General features: G+C 45.2%; 1 protein-coding gene across 1 annotated transcript in view; it reads left to right on the top strand.

The window, feature by feature from the left end:
* Positions 1-7,066: 7,066 nt before the first annotated feature.
* CCDC66 (coiled-coil domain containing 66) overlaps positions 7,067-18,974 on the top strand; it is a 28,911-nt gene continuing 17,003 nt past the window's right edge. Inside the window, exons 1-6 of the mRNA XM_083156233.1 lie at positions 7,067-7,257; positions 12,963-13,027; positions 13,374-13,399; positions 13,499-13,988; positions 15,968-16,085; positions 17,935-18,026. Coding sequence (XP_083012359.1) covers positions 7,193-7,257; positions 12,963-13,027; positions 13,374-13,399; positions 13,499-13,988; positions 15,968-16,085; positions 17,935-18,026 — 856 coding nt within the window. The 5' untranslated portion in view covers positions 7,067-7,192. The remainder of the gene's footprint in view (positions 7,258-12,962; positions 13,028-13,373; positions 13,400-13,498; positions 13,989-15,967; positions 16,086-17,934; positions 18,027-18,974) is intronic.

The raw sequence follows: 18,974 nt of genomic DNA, 5'->3' as shown, positions 1-18,974 counted from the left end.
CGTCCCAATGTGAAGCTGTGTCACCAGGACCATTGAAAGAGAAAAAGGGATTTTTGTAAGAACTTACCGTTCGAATCCCTTTCTCTGATATGGTCCTGGTGACACAGCGATCCCTCCCTTACGCTCAGTAAGTATGCCAGTGTTCATGATGTTTCATGTTATAATTGGTTGAAAAGTTAAATTTAAAATTGTGCATATAATATGTGCAGTTGTTTGTACTGAGTTAATGTATTCCAGTGGCTTTGAAAGATTGAACTGAGGAATCTGGGATGCAGTAGGGGAGGAGCCTACCCTCCAAAAGCTTTAGGATAGGTGCCTGGCTCCTGCGGACCCGCCTACATCCCAATGTGAAGCTGTGTCACCAGGACCATATCAGAGAAAGGGATTCGAACGGTAAGTTCTTACAAAAATCCCTTTATCCTTCAATTCGCTTCTCCCTCCACCTGCCCGCTCGATCCTATCCCCTCCAATATTATCCGTCGGCTTAGTACGTTGGTCTGCTCTTACCTGGCTCACCTCTTTAATCTTTCCCTATCCTCTGGGATCTTCCCCATCCTCCTTCAAACACGCTCTTGTCTACCCAATTCTCAAAAAAACTAATCTGGACCCCCAACTCTCCGTCAAACTACAGGCCCATCTCCCTCCTCCCTTTTGCCTCCAAGCTCCTAGAACATCTGGCCTATAATAGTCTCCTAAGCCACCTTACTGCTAACTCCATTCTAGACCCCCTCCAATTCGGGTTCCGCCCTTTACATTCCACTGAAACTGCCCTGACCAAAGTCACTAACAATCTACTATCAGCTAAATCCAAAGGCCTCTTCTCTAGCCTCATCCAGCTTGATCTGTCAGCCGCCTTTGACACTGTTGACCACCCTCTCCTGCTCAACACTCTCCTTTTGCATCACTGGCACGTCTTCTCCTGGTTCACCTCATACCTCTCTGATCGCTTCTTCTCCGTCTTCACTCCGAGCTCCTCCTCTCCTACTACCCTGCAGCCAGTCTGTGTTCCCCAAGGGTCAGTCCTTGGCTCTCTCCTCTTCTCTCTCTACACCACCTCTCTGGGCACCCTCATCAGCTCCTACGGCTTTGATTACCACCTTTATGCTGATGATACCCTAATCTATCTCTCCTCCCCCGCCCTATCCCCATCACTCCTGCCCAAGGTCTCCAAATGCCTCACGGCCATCTCAGCCTGGATGACCCAACGCTTCCTGAAACTAAACATGGCTAAAACTGAACTTCTAATCTTCCATCCCCCGAACATCCCCTCTTCACCCATTATCTCCATCAGCATTGGTGAAACCGAGATCACCTCCACCGACCAAACGCGCTGCCTGTGTCATCATTGACTCCTCCCTCTCTTTTACCCCCCACATTCGTGCTCTCTCACAGTCTTGCTGCTTTCACCTCCGCAACATCTCACGCATCAGACCATTCCTCTCCACTGACGCGACCAAAATTCTCATTCACTCTCTTGTCATCTCCCGCTTTGACTACTGCAACATCCTTCTCTCCGGGCTACCTCTTGCTTGCCTCACCCCTCTCCAATCCATTCTTAACGCCGCTGCTAGGCTCATCTTCCTCTCCCGCCACTCTACCTCCACCTCCCCACCTCTGTCTATATCTTTTCTTGCTCCCCATTCCTTTCCAATTTATCTTTAAACTCCTCACCACCACCTACAAGGCTCTCTCCTGCTCCACCGCTCCTTACCTCTCTTCACTGATCTCTATCCACACTCCCTCCCATCCTCTTCGCTCCACCGCCTGACCTCTCACCTAATCACCTCCTCCCACTCCCGTGTCCAAGACTTCTGTCGCGCTGCCCCCCTGCACTGGAACAACCTCCCGCTACCCATCAGGGTCTCTGATTCCCTTACCTCCTTCAAGCGCTCCCTCAAAACCCACTTCTTCCGACTAGCCTATCCCTCCTCCTCCTCCTAAACACTTTCGCTCCTCATATCCTGCCTACCCTACCCCTCCATCCGTTCCCATCTGTTCCTACTTATCCTATTGTTTTTCGTTCGTCCACCCACCTCCTTTTAGTATGTTAACTCTGATGAGTAGGGCCCTCCTTCCTCAGGTACTCACCCTACCTCTTTACCTCACCAGCGCTCCTGCCCTTCAGTCTCCTCGACAATTTCGACACCTACTTCAGAACTGATGCTGATTTTAGTTCTACCAGCTATACCCCTATTTATGCTGTATTTTATCAACACACCCTGTATGTTACCTTGTAATTTGTTTTTTGTTTGCTATGTATGGCGATGTGGACACTTTGTGGCGCCTTATAAATAAACAAACTACTACATTATCGAGTACCAGAACCCTCACTGTTTCTACCCCCAACTCATTGGGGATGCACATATATAAATTTGCTACATCTATGCAAGTAATAAATTGTCAGGAACATTATCTATATGCATTAATTTATTCAGTAACATTGTCGTATCCTGTAAATATGTCACAGTACCCTAATCACAGAGTTGTAAAAAATGATCGATGTATCTCGCTAGAGGCTCACAGAGACCCATGGCCAGGAGATAATGGGTCTGCCCGGGGGAATCTGTGCATCTTTATGAAATTTCGGGGAGTGAAACTTTAGGGTTCTGCTTTAACAAGTGTTGTTTCATGTCTTTGGCAATTGTGTTGCTTTCAACTGCCGTTGTCAGCAACTGATCCAGCTCCTTGATGTAGTTCTCCATTGTGTCCGCTTGCAGCCATGTATATGTATTTTCATCTGACAAAAGGCGGTCACATTCGGTTCGATAGGTTTCCAAGTCTTGGACCACAGTAGCCCCACCATTGTCCGCCCCTGTAATGATGATATCACAACGTTCTCCCAAAGATCTGAGTTTTCCTCTTTTGACAAGTTCTGAGAAATGTAACTGGGTGATTCTAGTCCCATATGGTGCACCATTCTTGCAAATGTTTGGATCCAATGTTTGGATTGTTGGACTTCGGGTCAAATGAACTTGTGGCATCCAGTTTATTACTATAGATGTCATCTTATCCACTTGTGTCTGTATAGGTTCTTGTTGATTTTTGGCAAAAAGTTTACGATGAAGTTTGTAGTTTAGTATTCCCACTAGGCTGTTTAAGCAGTGCCCTGGTAAAACAGCCGGCCCGGGCCTGTATGCCCCCTCCACCGCATGCGGCATCATTGCAAGGAAGAGCTTCGGGGAAGGAAGCCCGCCCCCAACAGTGACGGCGGTGGTCGGGCCCGCCCCTGACACCGGCCCACTCACATTAATTTTGTGCCCTAGGTGAGCACGATGCCCCACCACCCCCGATACATTGACTGAGGAAGGCAGAAGGGATCCGACCTGTGGCAGTCGGGGTAGCAGCGGCTGTCCCAGGCCACGGTCTTTTGCTGTCCAGTGTGCACGGCTGAGCTTCCCCTTCCCCTTGAGGCAGAAGCTGCCTTTCCACCCCCATCCCACCTGGGCCAGCCTGGCAGCAGCGCTGGGATGCGTGGATCCCCCCCATCCCTAGCTGGGAGCAGAAGGTGCCTCCAACCCCGTCCCTCTGGTGACTGACGTCACACCTCTGGCAGCAACGCTGAGCAGGGAAGCTGGGATGCTACCTCTCCTGCCTCTTTTTCTCTCCCCCTTCCGCACCTCAGCAGCAGTAAAGGCAGCGGATGCCGGCCTGACTGGATTGGGAACAAAATGTAAGTGGGATTTTTGGGGGCATTGTGTAAGGTGCACTACTGGTGGCATTAAGTTTATAAGTAGGAGTACTGGGGCATTACATGTAACAATGTGTGGCATAATATGTAATGGGTAGCACATTGTGTAATGGGCATCACAGTGTGCAGCATATTGTGTAATGGGCATCATGGTATTGTGGATGTAATGGGCATCATGGTATATTTTGTAATGGACATAACGGTGTACACATTGTGTAAGGAGCATTACGGTGAGCGGGCTTAATGTGTAATGGGCATAGTTATGGCACTGAATGTGTGGTGGTAATATCTTACCACATATATGTAGCCTGTAGCATCCATTATATATGAATAGCCTGGTGGTGATAGCACTGTGTTAACAGCATCACGCTATACAACTGTGGTCACAGATATAGTGGGAAATTTACTAAGCTAAATACACCTAAAATAGGCGCATTCGTATTTTCAGCATTTACTATGCCGGAAATACGTCAATTCATATTCATTGCACATTTCAAATCGAATGTATATGCCATCGATAGAATACGACTAGGAATCATGGTGATTCCTAATTTACTAGCAGGATATGGCCGCTAATTACCATTAAAATACGCCTGGAAAATACACTTCATTTTCCAGGCATATTTGGCAAAATCCTGCACTGATCATTCAGGACCGGCCCAAAATATGGGGGACAAAATGAGTAGGGGTTCCCCAGTATCTTCTGAACCAGCACCAGGCCCATCCAGCCAACAGGGTATGCCACAGCCAGGGGGGGGGGGGGGGGGGGGGGGCATTAACAACTAGGGATGCCAATCCCGGGGCATTTTTTCAATCCCGGAATTCGACTTCCCTAATGAAAAAACCCTCCCGGCCTCCCTGCATATTTACTTACATGTGCGGCCAGGAGGGTGGGCAGTGAAGAGCATGGCAGGAGCCGGGCGGTGAAGGCAGGAACCTGGACAGGTTGGTGGGCTGGCGGATGAATGCGGGAGTCAGCCGAACGGGAGGTGAGCGGGCGATGCACTGATGCAGCCGATGTGAGAGCTTTGCGGCACAGGACAAGGCATCCTTGACACGTAGGTAGGTATCCTCCATCTGCTGGTCCTGAAGAAATCCATCTGGGGTACCTGTGGAAGTAGATCACGTCCTCTTCTGTCCAAGTAGGCATCCAGGGACTTGCCAAAATAACAAACAGGGTACCCGATGCCAGTACAGACTAGGAATAGCCTTCAACCAAATCGTTTCAAGCCTTCAACCAAATCATTAATGGTTTATGGCCGATGTCTAATACTTTTGCCATCGATGGGGGAGAACCAGATGGTTTCCCTACATCGATGGCATAGCGAACCCTATGTTTTACTTGGTTTTTTTTTCAAAGTGCCAGGAAACAGAGAATAGCTCCGCCGCCCAACTCCCGCAAAATCAAGCCCACGTGTTTTGATTGGCCTACAGGCCAATCACTCAAACATAATAGATGACTATCGATATGTAAAACTATCGATGGTCACCCATTGCATAGTTTTACACTATCGATGGCCTGTTGCACTTTTGCCATCGATGGCAAAGTCACCGATTGCTATCCTTAGACTGGGGAGAAGCCCCAGAATGTGTGTTTACATCCTGCGACTCCTCCCCTGAAAAACACAACTGGCTGCCTAGCGGCCAATCAGGAGTAGCTAGGCGGCCAATAGCGCTATTTGGGAGGAGGAGCTGCAGGATATAAACACACATTCTATGGCTTCTCCCCAGTCCGTATTGGCATCGGGCACTTGGGTAGATCCTTGTCCGAAGCAACTAGTGGCCATAACTCCCTGGTAGCAATGGGTAAGACAGAGGAGACGTCATAATTAGGCACCATTGGAAAAATATCCACCTTTTTGTTCTTATTCGTATTATCTGGATTCAATTATACATTTCTGTTTGTATAGCTGTATGTACTTTTCGTCCTGAAGGCGGGGACGTTAAGCCCCGAAACATAGAGGCTAATAAACTAATTTTGAAAAGAGCTGCAGTGCCATGCTGGTTTCTGTGTTCCAGAGGGGATTTTGGTCTGGCATATCACCTTATGAGGATGAGTCATCCTGCTGAGCACAGCCTGCCTTCTTGGAGCTTCTTGTTCAGCGGTCATCCTGTCCCGGCATCCTTTATGGCTGGTGGTGGAGCGGCACCTGTGCGATGTCAGAGGCCAGGGATAAAGAATAGGAATGGACATTGCATTGCGATGTTTTGCAACCATCGATGGTTTTGTTTTGATGGTAATAGTTTTACCATTCGATAGCGGCATTTCAATGTTTGCCACCATCGAATGGTCATTTGATGATCTTCTGATGGTCCTGCCCCCTTGTGTAGCATTACTTCTGTTCCCTCCAGTTAGCCATGCTGAAGTTATCTTTGTGGCCACCGCTACCCCAGTTACATTAGCTGATACTTAACCACTATGTAAGGATTTTTGGCGAGGAAGTACCCCACCCTCCTGTGTCCACAGCACCATCTATTACCTTTAGTAAAGTTATGGCAAGCAAAGCGGAGTGAGCCACTCAGCCTGAAGCATAGCGAGCGAACAATGGTGCTACGTAAGTTCTGTAGCTCAAGCGGTGGCCGCAAAGATGAGGATGTACTATTTTTTTCTATTGAATGCTTTTAATGCCATGGTCAGTGACCACTGCATCTAAAGATTCGATGCCAGATGCCCAGCCATCATTTGACGGTGGGATTCCGATGTCCATCCCTAATAAGGAAGCTCTTAATTGCGCTAAGGGGGATGGGCTTTGGACAGCTGCTGTAGCAGTAGAGGCACTGTTGATGCTGTGGACCTGTTTTGATGGGGAGGCCTGGAGCTCCATCTGGCCCATTGTTAATCCAGCCCTAGATTCAGGGTTTGCTTAGGTGATGAGTCTCCTGAAGCAAGGCTGGGAGACGACAGGCAGGCTGCACACCAGCTGCAGGTGGCCGGATGGGGGTTGCACCATTCACTGTTACCTGCCACTTCTACCTACCTCTTACGCCATCTTCTGTCCGTCTCCTGCCTTGAGTGGACGCTCCCATTATGCCGTGCGTGATGTGGTCACGCCCCGCCGCCATCCTGGGTGGATTGTAAACTACTGCGGGGTCTTCTGCACTAAAGTTGCGCCACCCAATGCGTGAATGTAACTAGTGTGTAAACCAAACTTCATTTTCTAAACATAAACAGCTTATTGCAACAGCCAAATGTGATTCACTTGACCTTTTAAGTGAAAATCTGTATTCTATTAAATACTCGTTTCCAGCACTGACGAATTGAACATGCACATCGTTGCAATGCGAATAACCATCTGCCCAGACTAAAGATGGCGTCTGTGACTTCATGCGCAACAGACCCGTCATCTGTCACACGGAGAGTAACGCGCGCTGCGATTGGCCGAGATGTCATCCAACGGCTTGGGATGTGATTGATTTGTGCCAGCAACCACCGTATACAGTGGGGAGTACGGGAAGTGCTGGGGATAGAATGCCTGGCGGTTAGCGGGGAGGCAACCGGGCTGGATGCTGCACTTGTGCTCCGGCTTCTGTATGCCTGGAAGGACGGGACCCGGGGCCATGAATCTGGGGTAAGTGCCCACCATCCCTGTACTTGTGTATTACTGCAGTGATACAGCCCTGGTCCTAGCCTGCTGCGGGGGTAATCAGTAATAATTTCTATCGTGCACACATTTTCAGTTTATCCTGGAGGCTAGAGCTCATACATCCTGCATTGTTTTATAAGGGCATTGTCTTCTGTGCAGCTCCAACAGGGTCTGTATTGCTGTACAAGAATAATGTGATTCTAATGTGTGCAAAGTGTCAAATCTACAAGAACCTTTACAGTAGGTCACATACCTCGTATCTGCTCCTACTTTGGAGAACCAGTTTGCCTTTTATAAGGGGTATGGGTAAAAAGCGGAACCGGACAGAATGCTGGACCAGGTAGGCTCCATTCATGGGACTAAGTAAAAACCGGACCCGGACAAGACCCCGGAATGCCGGACCAGCCATCAATCTCTGCATCCGGGGCTTATGGTGTCCGGTCTGGGCTGATGCCTGTGATAGCTTTCACCAGGGACATGGGAAAGGGGAGATAACAGCCACCCCTTGTGGTTTGGACCGTTCCATTTTTTTGCTACATGCCCGGACCATACAGGGAGGCTTTATTATTTCCCTGGTGACAGCTGTCAAAGGCAGCCACCCCGGACCAGACATTACAAGCTCCAGAACGCGGAGTTTGATCATACCTCCCAACATGACCCTCTCCAGGAGGGACACAATGCTCTGTTCTGATCCAAATGGCAAAGTCAAAGTGGCAGATAGGTGGCTGGGTGCTCTGGACTGACACGTTTTGCTGTAGCCAGGCACAGCTTTATCAAAGGTACAGCTACAGTGAAACGTGTCAGTCCTGAGCACCCAGCACCTATCTGCCACTTTGACTTTGCCATTTCGATCCAGACCAGCTGCCACCGGAAGTTGTTACGGAGTTTAAAAAAGCATCTCTCCCATTGCCATCTGAAGGATATCGCTGATCTGCAATCCAGTTGGATCAATTCCTCCTATGGACATTCACTGTGGTAAATATACACTTACTCTTACAAACCAGGGAGACTATTTTCCGGATACCTATATTATGAGACTACTTTGGCGGTACAAATAGGAACAGATCCATAACCTCATACCTTTTTAAACAACAAATGGGTTGATTTATTAAGTTCGGTGAAGTGATAAAGTGTCTGGTTTTTACCACCGGCCAATCAGCTCATTTTTCAAACCAAGCCTGTAACTTCACAGTTAGGAGCTGATTGGTTGGTGATAAAAAACAGACACTTTATCACTTCACCAAGCTTAATAAATCTGGCCCAAAGTGCTTTTAGATTATTGCATCCATTCTATAATAATATTTGTTACTGTATTGTGCATTATTGTTTGTCAATGTTAATATATTAAATTATATGTTGTTTAACTTTAATATTGTTTAGCGCTACTATTTTTCTTTTTTTTTTTTTTGTATCTAATGTTAATGGGACTTCTCAGTCCCTTTTTAGTAGCAGCTTCGCGACACATCCCAGTCCAGCGCCTGATTGTGTTGTCTCGACAACCAAACCTATACAATTAAACTGAAGCAACCTGGTTTATTAAAGATTTGCAGGGACAGCTGATTTTTTTTGGGATCAGCTGTTTATACACACTCAATGGGGTTCTGCATAATAATCCTGCTGGGGGGGTTGTTGCTGTTTAATTGAATAGCCTTTCCCCGTGACAAGGCTAACGCTAATTGATTATGCTCAAATGTTTTTATGTCTCCATTTGTACTAATGCATAAAGGTCATTTTATATCCTCATTATGCAGTGACCTGCGCAGCTCGAACGCTTGAGAAAATAATTATCGATGATAATGGACTGCCCTTACACCCTGCTCTCTCCTGCAGCATCTGCTTATTTTCACCTCTGTGTGCCTGGAAATAAGGATGGATGCTTTAGTTTTTATAATAATCGATGATAAATCACTCTTACCAGCGGCGTGTCCTGTGATTTTTGTCCACTACTGCATACAAAGTAACACCTAGCCATTTATGTATAAACCTCGCCATGCTGTAAAGTGCACATACATCAGGCAGAATTCTTCAGGTTAAATCCACTATTTGTCAACTCTGACCAATTTTAACGTAATCTTCTGCTCCGTGGGAGTTTTCTATCCTCCCTGAACTCTCCATAGGACACCTTCGTTATGACTTGGACTGGTTTACCGCCCCAGTCAAACTTCCTTCCTCCCACTGGATTAGACTTTTTGGGCCTTGGTAGAGCAGGGTTGCCAACCCTCCTGGAATGGCCGGGAGGATCCCGAAAATCGGGTCCCCCTCCCGGCTCCCCGGAAAGGTGGGCAACCCTCCCGGATTCTGGCAGTCCCCTTCCCCCACCCTCATTTACCTGGGGGCAGAAGCTTGAAATTGCCGCGATTCGCGGCATTTCGGCAGAAGGGGCGGGGCTAAATATGCAAATCGTTCATATTTAGCTCCACCCCCTCACCGGAGACCCGCATATTGCGGGATTTGCATCACTGGGGGCAGGGACTGATGATGTCTCCATCAGGCCCCTCCCCCAGAAGTGATGCTGACAGTCTCCTCTCCGGGGTTCTCCTGGAGAGGAGACTGTAAAAGTCGGCAACACTGTGGTAGAGCTAAATATATAAATATAAAAATCAATTTCTTCACAGTGCATCCAGTGTACATTCTGTTCAGTGGTATTCTCTCAGAGTGATTTATTTACACAGCAGCGCATGGTGCTTAAAACCCCTATATATTTGTCCTTCTTCAATGTGCGCTCTAGCCAACTCACTTAAACACCAGCAGCAGCAGTGGATATATTTATCATAAATATACATATAATTGATTATTTTTCTATACATAAGCGCCAGAAATTGTAGTTTGTGGGCGGTCTCCAGACCTACACACTACACATCTCCCTTCTTGGTAGAGCTAAAGTCCACTAAGTTCTTCTCAGGAAATGTTCCAAAATTGTCAGTGCAGGTGGTAATTCGACAGGAGAAGCGGAAAATTATAGTGCCTGACCATTCCACATCCCCAACGAGCAGGACCGCCAGTAGTTTCTCCGATTTTCTTTAAGTATTAAGCTCTCAATGCTTGTCTCCAGATTTTCCTGATATTTTTTTTATTTTAACCAGTCTCGGCCTCCATTATTTCACTTATTTACCAATAGGGGGTACTGTTCATACCATATCTAGATGACATTATGTTGAAGACTCAATCCAGGACAACGGCAATCCGTCCTCCTCAATAGGCTTTCCCGACCTGCTAGGAGAGCCACTTCAGTTGGTCCTGTCTTGATCATAACCGGCACAGTCTTTGGGTATGGGTCATAGGGTCGACAAGAGGAAGGTTGACATGCCTCAATGTCGACACACCTGAAGGTTGACATGGGTTTAGGTCGAGTAGGTCAACACATGCATTATGTCAACATGGGGTTTTTCACTTTTTTTTTTATCCTGAATGTCAACATGGGCACGTTGGTGGTCTCTGTAAAGCGCTGCGGAATATGTGTGTGCTATATAAGAAACTGTAAATAAATAAGGTTAGCCATCACTGCCCTAGTAGATGGTAGGGCACGAAATACCGCCTGTCGGCACATGACTCAAATTTTTTTTTTAAAAACCCCATGTCGACCTATTGACTGTTGGCCATGATGCATGTCGACCTTCCTATTGTCGACCTAACGACTGTATTCTGGTAATATATTGCTTAACAATCAATGCTCAGTGTCCCGTTTTCATCTGCGACCAGAGATGGTCGCTGATGAAAATGTCAGACTGCCGGGGGAGAAGAGGCAGGGGATGTCGCTGGTCGGAGGAGAATGCTCCTCCGACCAGTGACCATTAGGGGCTGAAAACACGAGCGTGCCCCCGGCGATTTATCACCGGTGGTGCATACTCCAAACGCTGGCAATATGGTCGCTCAGTGACCATTTTGCCAGCGATAAGTGTACCGTGTGTACACAGCTTTACTGTTTTCTTGAAAGTAGATCATTCAGAAAACTAGGATGTGTCTGTCTCCAGGCTCTATATAGTCCTAAAAAAGTGTAATGGTCAGAAGCAAAACTGAGGTATCCCCGGCTTATTCCGTATTGAATAGATAAACTATCCTCAGTGTGGTGTTAAACTACAGTTCTGACCTTTTTAGTCAATTTGCTCAAAGTAATTAAAGCTTTTATAAACTGAACCTATTATTATTATTATTATTATTATTATTATTATTATTATTATTATTATTATTATTATCTTAGGTCCAACTCTATAGACACAGTACTAAAGGCCTCCACCCTAGAATCCTATAAAATTACTCAAGACTTTCCTTTATACTCTACATTCCACTAATGTCCATTGTTCAGCTTGTTTTGTATGTTGTGCTGGAAAGGTTAATGTCAAACACACTACTGTAAGAAGGGGTGTCCACATACTTTTTGGCAAAGTAGTGTATAAGCTATTGTGTGAGCTTACAGGAAATCTCTGGAAAGACACAAAAAGTATTTGGGAAAATACTTTACAATGTTGAGATCTGCAAACAAAACATACGGTGCCCATACATATTGATTTATTGATTTATTTATTTATTTTTTGGTAGATTTCATCTGATTTTGATGTATCGGGCCGATAAATCGTATTAAAAGGGGAAAAAAAGTCCCGTGCTCATTGGATCGGAGCTGTAGATCATATCGCATGTCATTTGTCATATGCAAAAGGACCGCATACTATATTTTGCATGTTCTTCAGCCGCCCGGACCCTTGTTGGGGTATCGCATGCGATACCTCGCACAAGTGTATGGCCCCTCTTTAATAATCTAGGTTTACAGACGGAAAATACTAACTAAACATTATGCTGTTGGAATATCTGGTATTAAATCACTGGCCCCATGTTAAGTGACCAAATTTCGGAATAATTTGGCTGAGTTTCAATGTGAAATTTGATATTTTTAGTACAAATCGCACCATGTTTATTTGCTGAAGCAATGCACGCAGGTGTAGTCCAAATCGCATAGCAATCATTGTATAGTCTCAAATCGCACTTAGCAAACATCTCACCTTATGGGCACCATGCTACAATGGTATATATGGGGCATCACGGATGGTGTAATGGTTAGCATTACTGCCTCACAGCACTGAGGTCATGGGTTCAATTCCCACCATGGCCCTAACTGTGCAGAGTTTGTATATTCTCCCCGTGTTTGAGTGGGTATCCACCGGGTACTCCGGTTTCCTCCGACAATGCAAAAATATACTAGTAGGTCAACTGGCTCTCAACAAAATTATCCCTAGAATGCCTGTGTGCATGTACATGTGGTAGGGAATATAGGTTGTAAGCTCCACTGGGGCAGGGACTGATGTGAATGTTTAAAATATTCTCTGTAAAGCGCTGCAGAATATGTGTGCGCTATATAAATAACTGGTAATAATAAATATATGGCTGCAATTTGCAGGAGAAGCTAATGAATTGGTATATTTTCTGCTCTTTTTCTCTGTAGGGCAGTGATGGCTAACCTTGACACTCCAGCGTTTGTTGAACTACACATCCCAGCATGCCCTGTTACAGTTTTACTATTGGGCCATGCTAAAACTGTAGCAGGGCATGCTGGGATGTGTAGTTCAACAACAGTTGGAGTGTCAAGGTTAGCCATCACTGCTGTAGGGAGAGGGAAGGACACTTGTTTGTGGCAATGCTACATTATGAACCTGTACAGCAACAACCTCTGTGTAAAGCAATCTGGTTTTATTTTGCAGGGATGGATTAAAGCTCGAAACTCAAATCCTTAATGGCAAAACCCGGCTTATTTTGGCTCCATATGGTAAGATCCTTCACCACTCTTAAGCTAGGTTCACACTTTTAGCCCTCCAGTTGTTGTTGAACTACACATCCCAGCATGCCCTGCTACAGTTTTCTATTTGGTCATGCTAAAAACTGTTGCAGGATATGCTGGTATATGTAGTTCAACAACAGCAGGAGGGCCAAAGGTTCCCCATTCCTGCATCACACAATGTACAAACTACGCGGCTATCGGGTCAATTTCACTTAAACCCCAGAACATAAAATATATTGTGTACACACTGTGCAATCCTTCAAATATGTACCCAACTTTAAATTACTCTTAAAACATGTTGTTTGGTTATTTATTACATTTTATTTTTCTTTAGAAATCCAAGAAAAGGTCAGTAAGCAGGTAATATATTTTGAATGACTTTTTTATAGGTAGTCTTATTTTAGATTTGACCTTGTTGTCTTTTTACAGCTGTGCCTAAATAACCTTTTGCTTTGGCAGGCAGGTAACAGGGGAAGGACCCACAAATCTGTGGTAAAAATAAAGCCTCCTGCTCAGGTCCTGCATTCGGTACAAAGCAACAATGTCAGACCAGAACAGCTGCTGTCGAAGCCTCATGTTCAGGTCCTGCTTTCGGTACAAAGCAACAATGCCAGACCAGAACAGCTGCTGTCGAAGCCCAGATCTGGAATCGGTGGAGTGGTGTCTAGGAAATCTTCAGCTAACGTACTTAAGGAACTGGAAAACAAACACCATAATCCTATCACCCAGCAAAATGTGCAGAAAACAAAGACTGAAACCGGGAAGGCAAAACCCATGCCCAAAAAAGCATTGAATGGGCCAAAACAGAGGTTCCAACAAAAACCAGCAATCTCTGCAGATGAACTAAGGGAGAGTCTAGTGTGCCTAACCCAGGAGCAGTTCCAGCAGATTCTAATGACCATTAATCAGGGAGGACAAGCGGTCCCACAGAACCAGACAACCGATGAAGGTACTGTATGTCTGCTTACATCTAAATGTTTGTAAAGTTAAAGAGCAATTGTTTTATATCCCTTGCACACCAAGGCAAAAACCAGGGTATTTGCCTCTTGGACCTGGGTTAGCATCGGTGTAAATGGGGCAGTGAAAATTTTTTTTTTCCCAGGTCCTGACCAGGGTGGAACATGGGTAGGACTTTGGTGGGGCAGTGTAAACGGACAACCTGTGCCGATGGGACCCAGTTCACTGCAATGGAAAAGCAGCGCTGGTAGATGCTCTCATCTTCTGGTGCTGGACTAGGACCCACCCCTGGTGATTTCACCCCCCCCCCCGTTATATGAAAGTTATTGGAAAACACTTTGGGATGCCCATAAGTAGTATCTGACAGCATTCTGTTATGACCACCACATCATACTTTGTGTCTTGTATTGGCAGACCAATTAGAAATCTATGCTGTGGGATTTGATCAAAGCAAGAGAAATGGTATATGTGGGACAACAACAGTCTGACAAGAGACACTGTAAAATAGTATGTTATGTATTTATGTTCTATAAAATAGTTTGATTAGTTTTCCGATTTCATTCATGGCAGGTCATGTGCTGTTGGCAGTCCAGTGTTTACCTTTGTACTATGATTGTTTGGTCCCCACAGAAACCACAGTACACAGGGGTGGATCATTCAACTGTCTTTCAGTAACTGTTGTGCCCTTTACACACGAGTGCTGAAATACAAAGCGTGTACAATATAAAGACCACACCTAATTTTCATCAATCTGAAATACTCCCTGCGGCCTGTACTACTTACTAAGTGTAATGCACTGTACACCAATAAATGGTTTTCTCTTGACCTATGTAATTGTGTAGACTATACGCATTAAGGTTGTTTTTTTTTGTTTTGTTTTTTTTAGCAACCTTTGCGTTTTCTGTGCTCATGTGTGTTTTCCAAACATTGTCTGTATACCAAAAAAATAAAACCCTTTGTGTGCCATTTAATGTAAATCATTCTATTTATTGCCTGCTTGCAGAACCAGTAGCCATCTGACTGAACAGATGCTCAAATCTTAAGGTGTGTACACACGGCAGGATATGCTGTGAGATGCGAGTCCCGATGCGATCAGATCGTATTGGGACTCGCATCGCACGGCATGCATGCAGAGGGACAATTTAGACCATGTAGTGCAGATCTATCTGCACTATAAAGTCGTGGCTGCCCTCTCTATTTCACTGCCGATTTCCGCTCACACGGGAGCAATATGGCTTCCGATGCTCACTATATCGGCAACATCGGAAGCCATATTGTCCCGTGTGTACACACTATAAGTTGTATAAACAAATTGCATAATTTTTGGGAGATATCCTCTTAGGGCCTTATTCTGGTCCGTTCGCACAGACCAGCACATTCGCAGTGGCTCCGATGGTGGGAGTATGCGCATGTGCGTAGTCATTTATGTGCATGTGCATATGCCGGGTGTTTGCTGGGCGCACGCACCCAAGGGGGTGTGGAGCGGTGACCTAGGCTATTTGCATAAGGGAACGCCCAGGCGTTCTCACGCAAATGCTCAGATGGTGCTGGGGGTGGCCAGCTAATCTCACCGCATGTCAGCTGCCCGCCAGCTTTCTCCCAATCGTCCACACATATGTAAGTGGCTTCAGAGTCACTTTTATATGCGTGTACCTTTGCCATCCCCGACCATCAAATGATGTGGGTGGATCCCACTAGGCTGCGAACGGATGTCATTCGCAGGCCCTGCGAGTGAATCCTCCTTGCGAATAGGTGGCAGCCAGGCTACCATTCGCATGGCGGGGTTTGGTGGACTCGCAAGGCTGAGAATTTGCAGCCTTGCAAATCAACCAGAATAACCCCCTTAGCCTGATGCTTTATTCGGACAGTAAAACAGTCCGGATATGGGGATTAAAGACCAATGATCATTATCGTGGTATCCAGTTAGCAGTTAAGTTTAGTGTAAATATTGTTTGTTTGTCTAAAACCTAGATAAACAGGAGGCTGAGGAGAACATTACACAGTCGCCTATTACAGAGGAGGAGGTGGCGGCTAATGGTGGAGTATCTGAGGAGAAAAACATCTGCGCAGCTGATCTGGCCAAAGAGGAGTATGTAATATTTCTGTACAATTACTTTGTACAATCGTTTAAAGCAGGCATGTCCAACGTTGGCCCTTCAGATGTTGTGAAACGACACATCCCAGCATGCTTTGCCACAGTTTTGCTATTAAAGAATGCTAAAACTATTGAAAAGCATGCTGGGATGTGTCGTTTCAAAACATCTGGAGGGCCAACGTTGGACATGCTTGGTTTAAAGTCCTTTCTGTAACTGCAAAGCCGTGGACCATCACACAAAACTTTAATGTAATCTTCACTGTGTATGTCAAAGTGGGGGTGGCTCAAACAGGTAGACAACATTGTTTGCTTTTCTCACTGCTCATTTTTGTGTGTGAAAAGGATGTGGGCATACCTGTGTATTAACCCTTAGAGTGCCAACATCTATTTTTTTTTTTTTTTTTTTTACTGCAAAGTTAGACCTGATTTGTATACCCTCTTTATTGGGCAGCAAGATGACACAAAGTAGAACATTGCTTCCTCATGTTACTGGTGTTATGGTCTTGATTCCAGGTGCAGAATATCGGCTAAAAATGCCAGCGTCTCTCCCATTTGTTATATAAATTCAAATTTATTTTTTTTATTTTATTTTTTTTATACACAAAAAGATTGTTTTCTTTATGAGGTAACCATTACAGAACATTATGATGAGTAGAAATGTTTGCTTGGCAATTTTTACACCTATTTTGACAAATTCACTTGGCACTCAAAGGGTTGATGAGCTTGGTTGTTAACCCCTTCAGTGGTGTGTTGCACACTGTCACACAGCCGGGGTGGGAAGGGGGACATCCCGCCGAGCAGCACTGAAGTGGCAATACCGAAGATTTTCCAGGCTTGCCAGTCTGGGCACTGAAGCATAGCCCAGAAAATTCTCTGGATTACCACTGAAGGGGTTAAGGTATGGTTGCTATATATAAAAGCAAAGGACACACTAGGGGGCGTGGCCATATTCACCACTATGCTAGTCCATCTTGGCCCCCACTTTTGGTGTTCTTCTCCATCGCAGGAGCTGATCACTGTTCATTGCCCTAGGGCAGTGGTGTCAAACTCATGGCCCTCCAGCTGTTGTGGAACTACACGTCCCAGCATGCCCTGCCAGTTTTAGAAATCCATTGTATAAAATCTGTGGCAGGGCATGCTGGGACGTGTAGTTCCACAACAGCTGGAGGGCCATGAGTTTGACACCACTACCCTAGGGGATCCCTGGGTATGCAGTTGAAGCCTTTTTTTTTTTCCTTCACAAAAACCAATCCCCTTTTACACAAACGTTGGCTTCATAGTGTGTGACAGATTACAGCCATAAAGCACCCCTGATCATGTTTGCGCCTGTTTTCTCTTTTATGTTTACATTCTGTATCACAGAACTTCACAATTACAGGATGTTCATGTAGTCACATGAGTCCCTCCCCAGTGGAAGCTTGCAGTCCACCCTGCAACAGTCCATAAACACGTGCTCCTTGGGGCCAATTTTACCTTGGAGCCAACTAACTTACCTGTATCTTTTTGGACCATTGGAGGAATCACAAAGGGAGTAGGTGAAAGTGGAGTTTAAGTTGTCACACTATAAATAATGCAGCGGATATTATAACCACTTAAGTATGCTAGCTTCTGTCTAGATTTCACTTACTCTAATTAATCCTAAAAACATGCCTAGCTGATTTGTGAAGACCATTTTATCCAATCCGTGTAATAGTGTCCCGGTGGTCAGCACCACTGCCCCTAAACTGCTGTGGCTTGTCTGCAAAGCTAACCATGTGTTATTCATCTGCACACTGCTGTCCAGCTCCCCCACATAACTCCCCAACCTATCTAAGGTGACATTTTAACTGTTCTGATTTTTCAGGCAAACCGGCAGCTTGTTTAATACCCTTGGAGAACGGGAGAGAGACAGAAGTCTGCAGGAAGCAAAGAAGGTCCAATGGAGACGAGAGCTCGGTGAGCCCCACTCTAATCTGCATTTTGCTATTTTTATTTCTATAAAATATTAGAGATGTGCAGATTCGGATTTACCCGGATCTCAAAACGGGAACTTATTGGCTATCCAGCTGTCACATGTTTTGGAGCAGAAACATGTGACCGCATATAGCCAATAAGATCTCGTTTTGAGATCCAGGTAAATCCGGATCTGCACATCTCTATAAAATATATTTAACCTCTGTAAAGTGATCACCTTTTTTTTCCCCGTAACATCCATGTTGCAGCGAGCTATGTATTATGATCCCTCCCTCTTTTTTTTATGAATAGCCGGCTTTTATTTATTTTTTTATTCATTTTGGATTTCAATTTTAATACACAAACTTTTTATGTCTGTATTTTAAAATGTACCTAAAGCCTTTTTTTTATTCAATTCTAATCTCGTCTAGTCATCGAATTCATAGGACTTAATTTAAATTGTTTATATGGCACCCAATCTTCTGTGTACGTCGTGGGAGATTGCAGGGGCAACATTCAGTTGATTTTAATTTTTTATCACATCGGGTTTAGCCACGTAAAGCAGCTAAAACAAAATAAACAAATCTGTACAACGTGCACAGTCCCATTCTGAACACTGAAATGGGTAACTACTAGAACATTTCAGCTTACCACCACTGGGGTGTGGGACCTGGAATGCCAGCGCCAGCAGTTGGTTGTGTACGAAAGGAGAAGCAATTGAATAGCTCTTCCCCTTTTTTTTTGTCACCTAGTATGCTACTGCACCTATTATTTACTATATTACTTATATCCTGTGTTACATACATAATCCATAACAACTATATAAATTCTAAATCAAGTTTCACCTTAACATCATAGTGTTCACCTTAACACTCCAGCAACTGTTGCCAGACTAAATGACAGAGCACTTTGACAACTGAATTGCAAATCTAAGAAGATTAATCAATCCAA

This window comes from Crinia signifera, chromosome 8 (assembly GCF_055691185.1).
Source record: "Crinia signifera chromosome 8, ASM5569118v1, whole genome shotgun sequence".
Classification (NCBI taxonomy): Eukaryota; Metazoa; Chordata; class Amphibia; order Anura; family Myobatrachidae; genus Crinia; species Crinia signifera.
The sequence above is the reverse complement of the archived record's forward strand: the minus strand, read 5'-3'. Positions and strand labels throughout refer to the sequence as shown.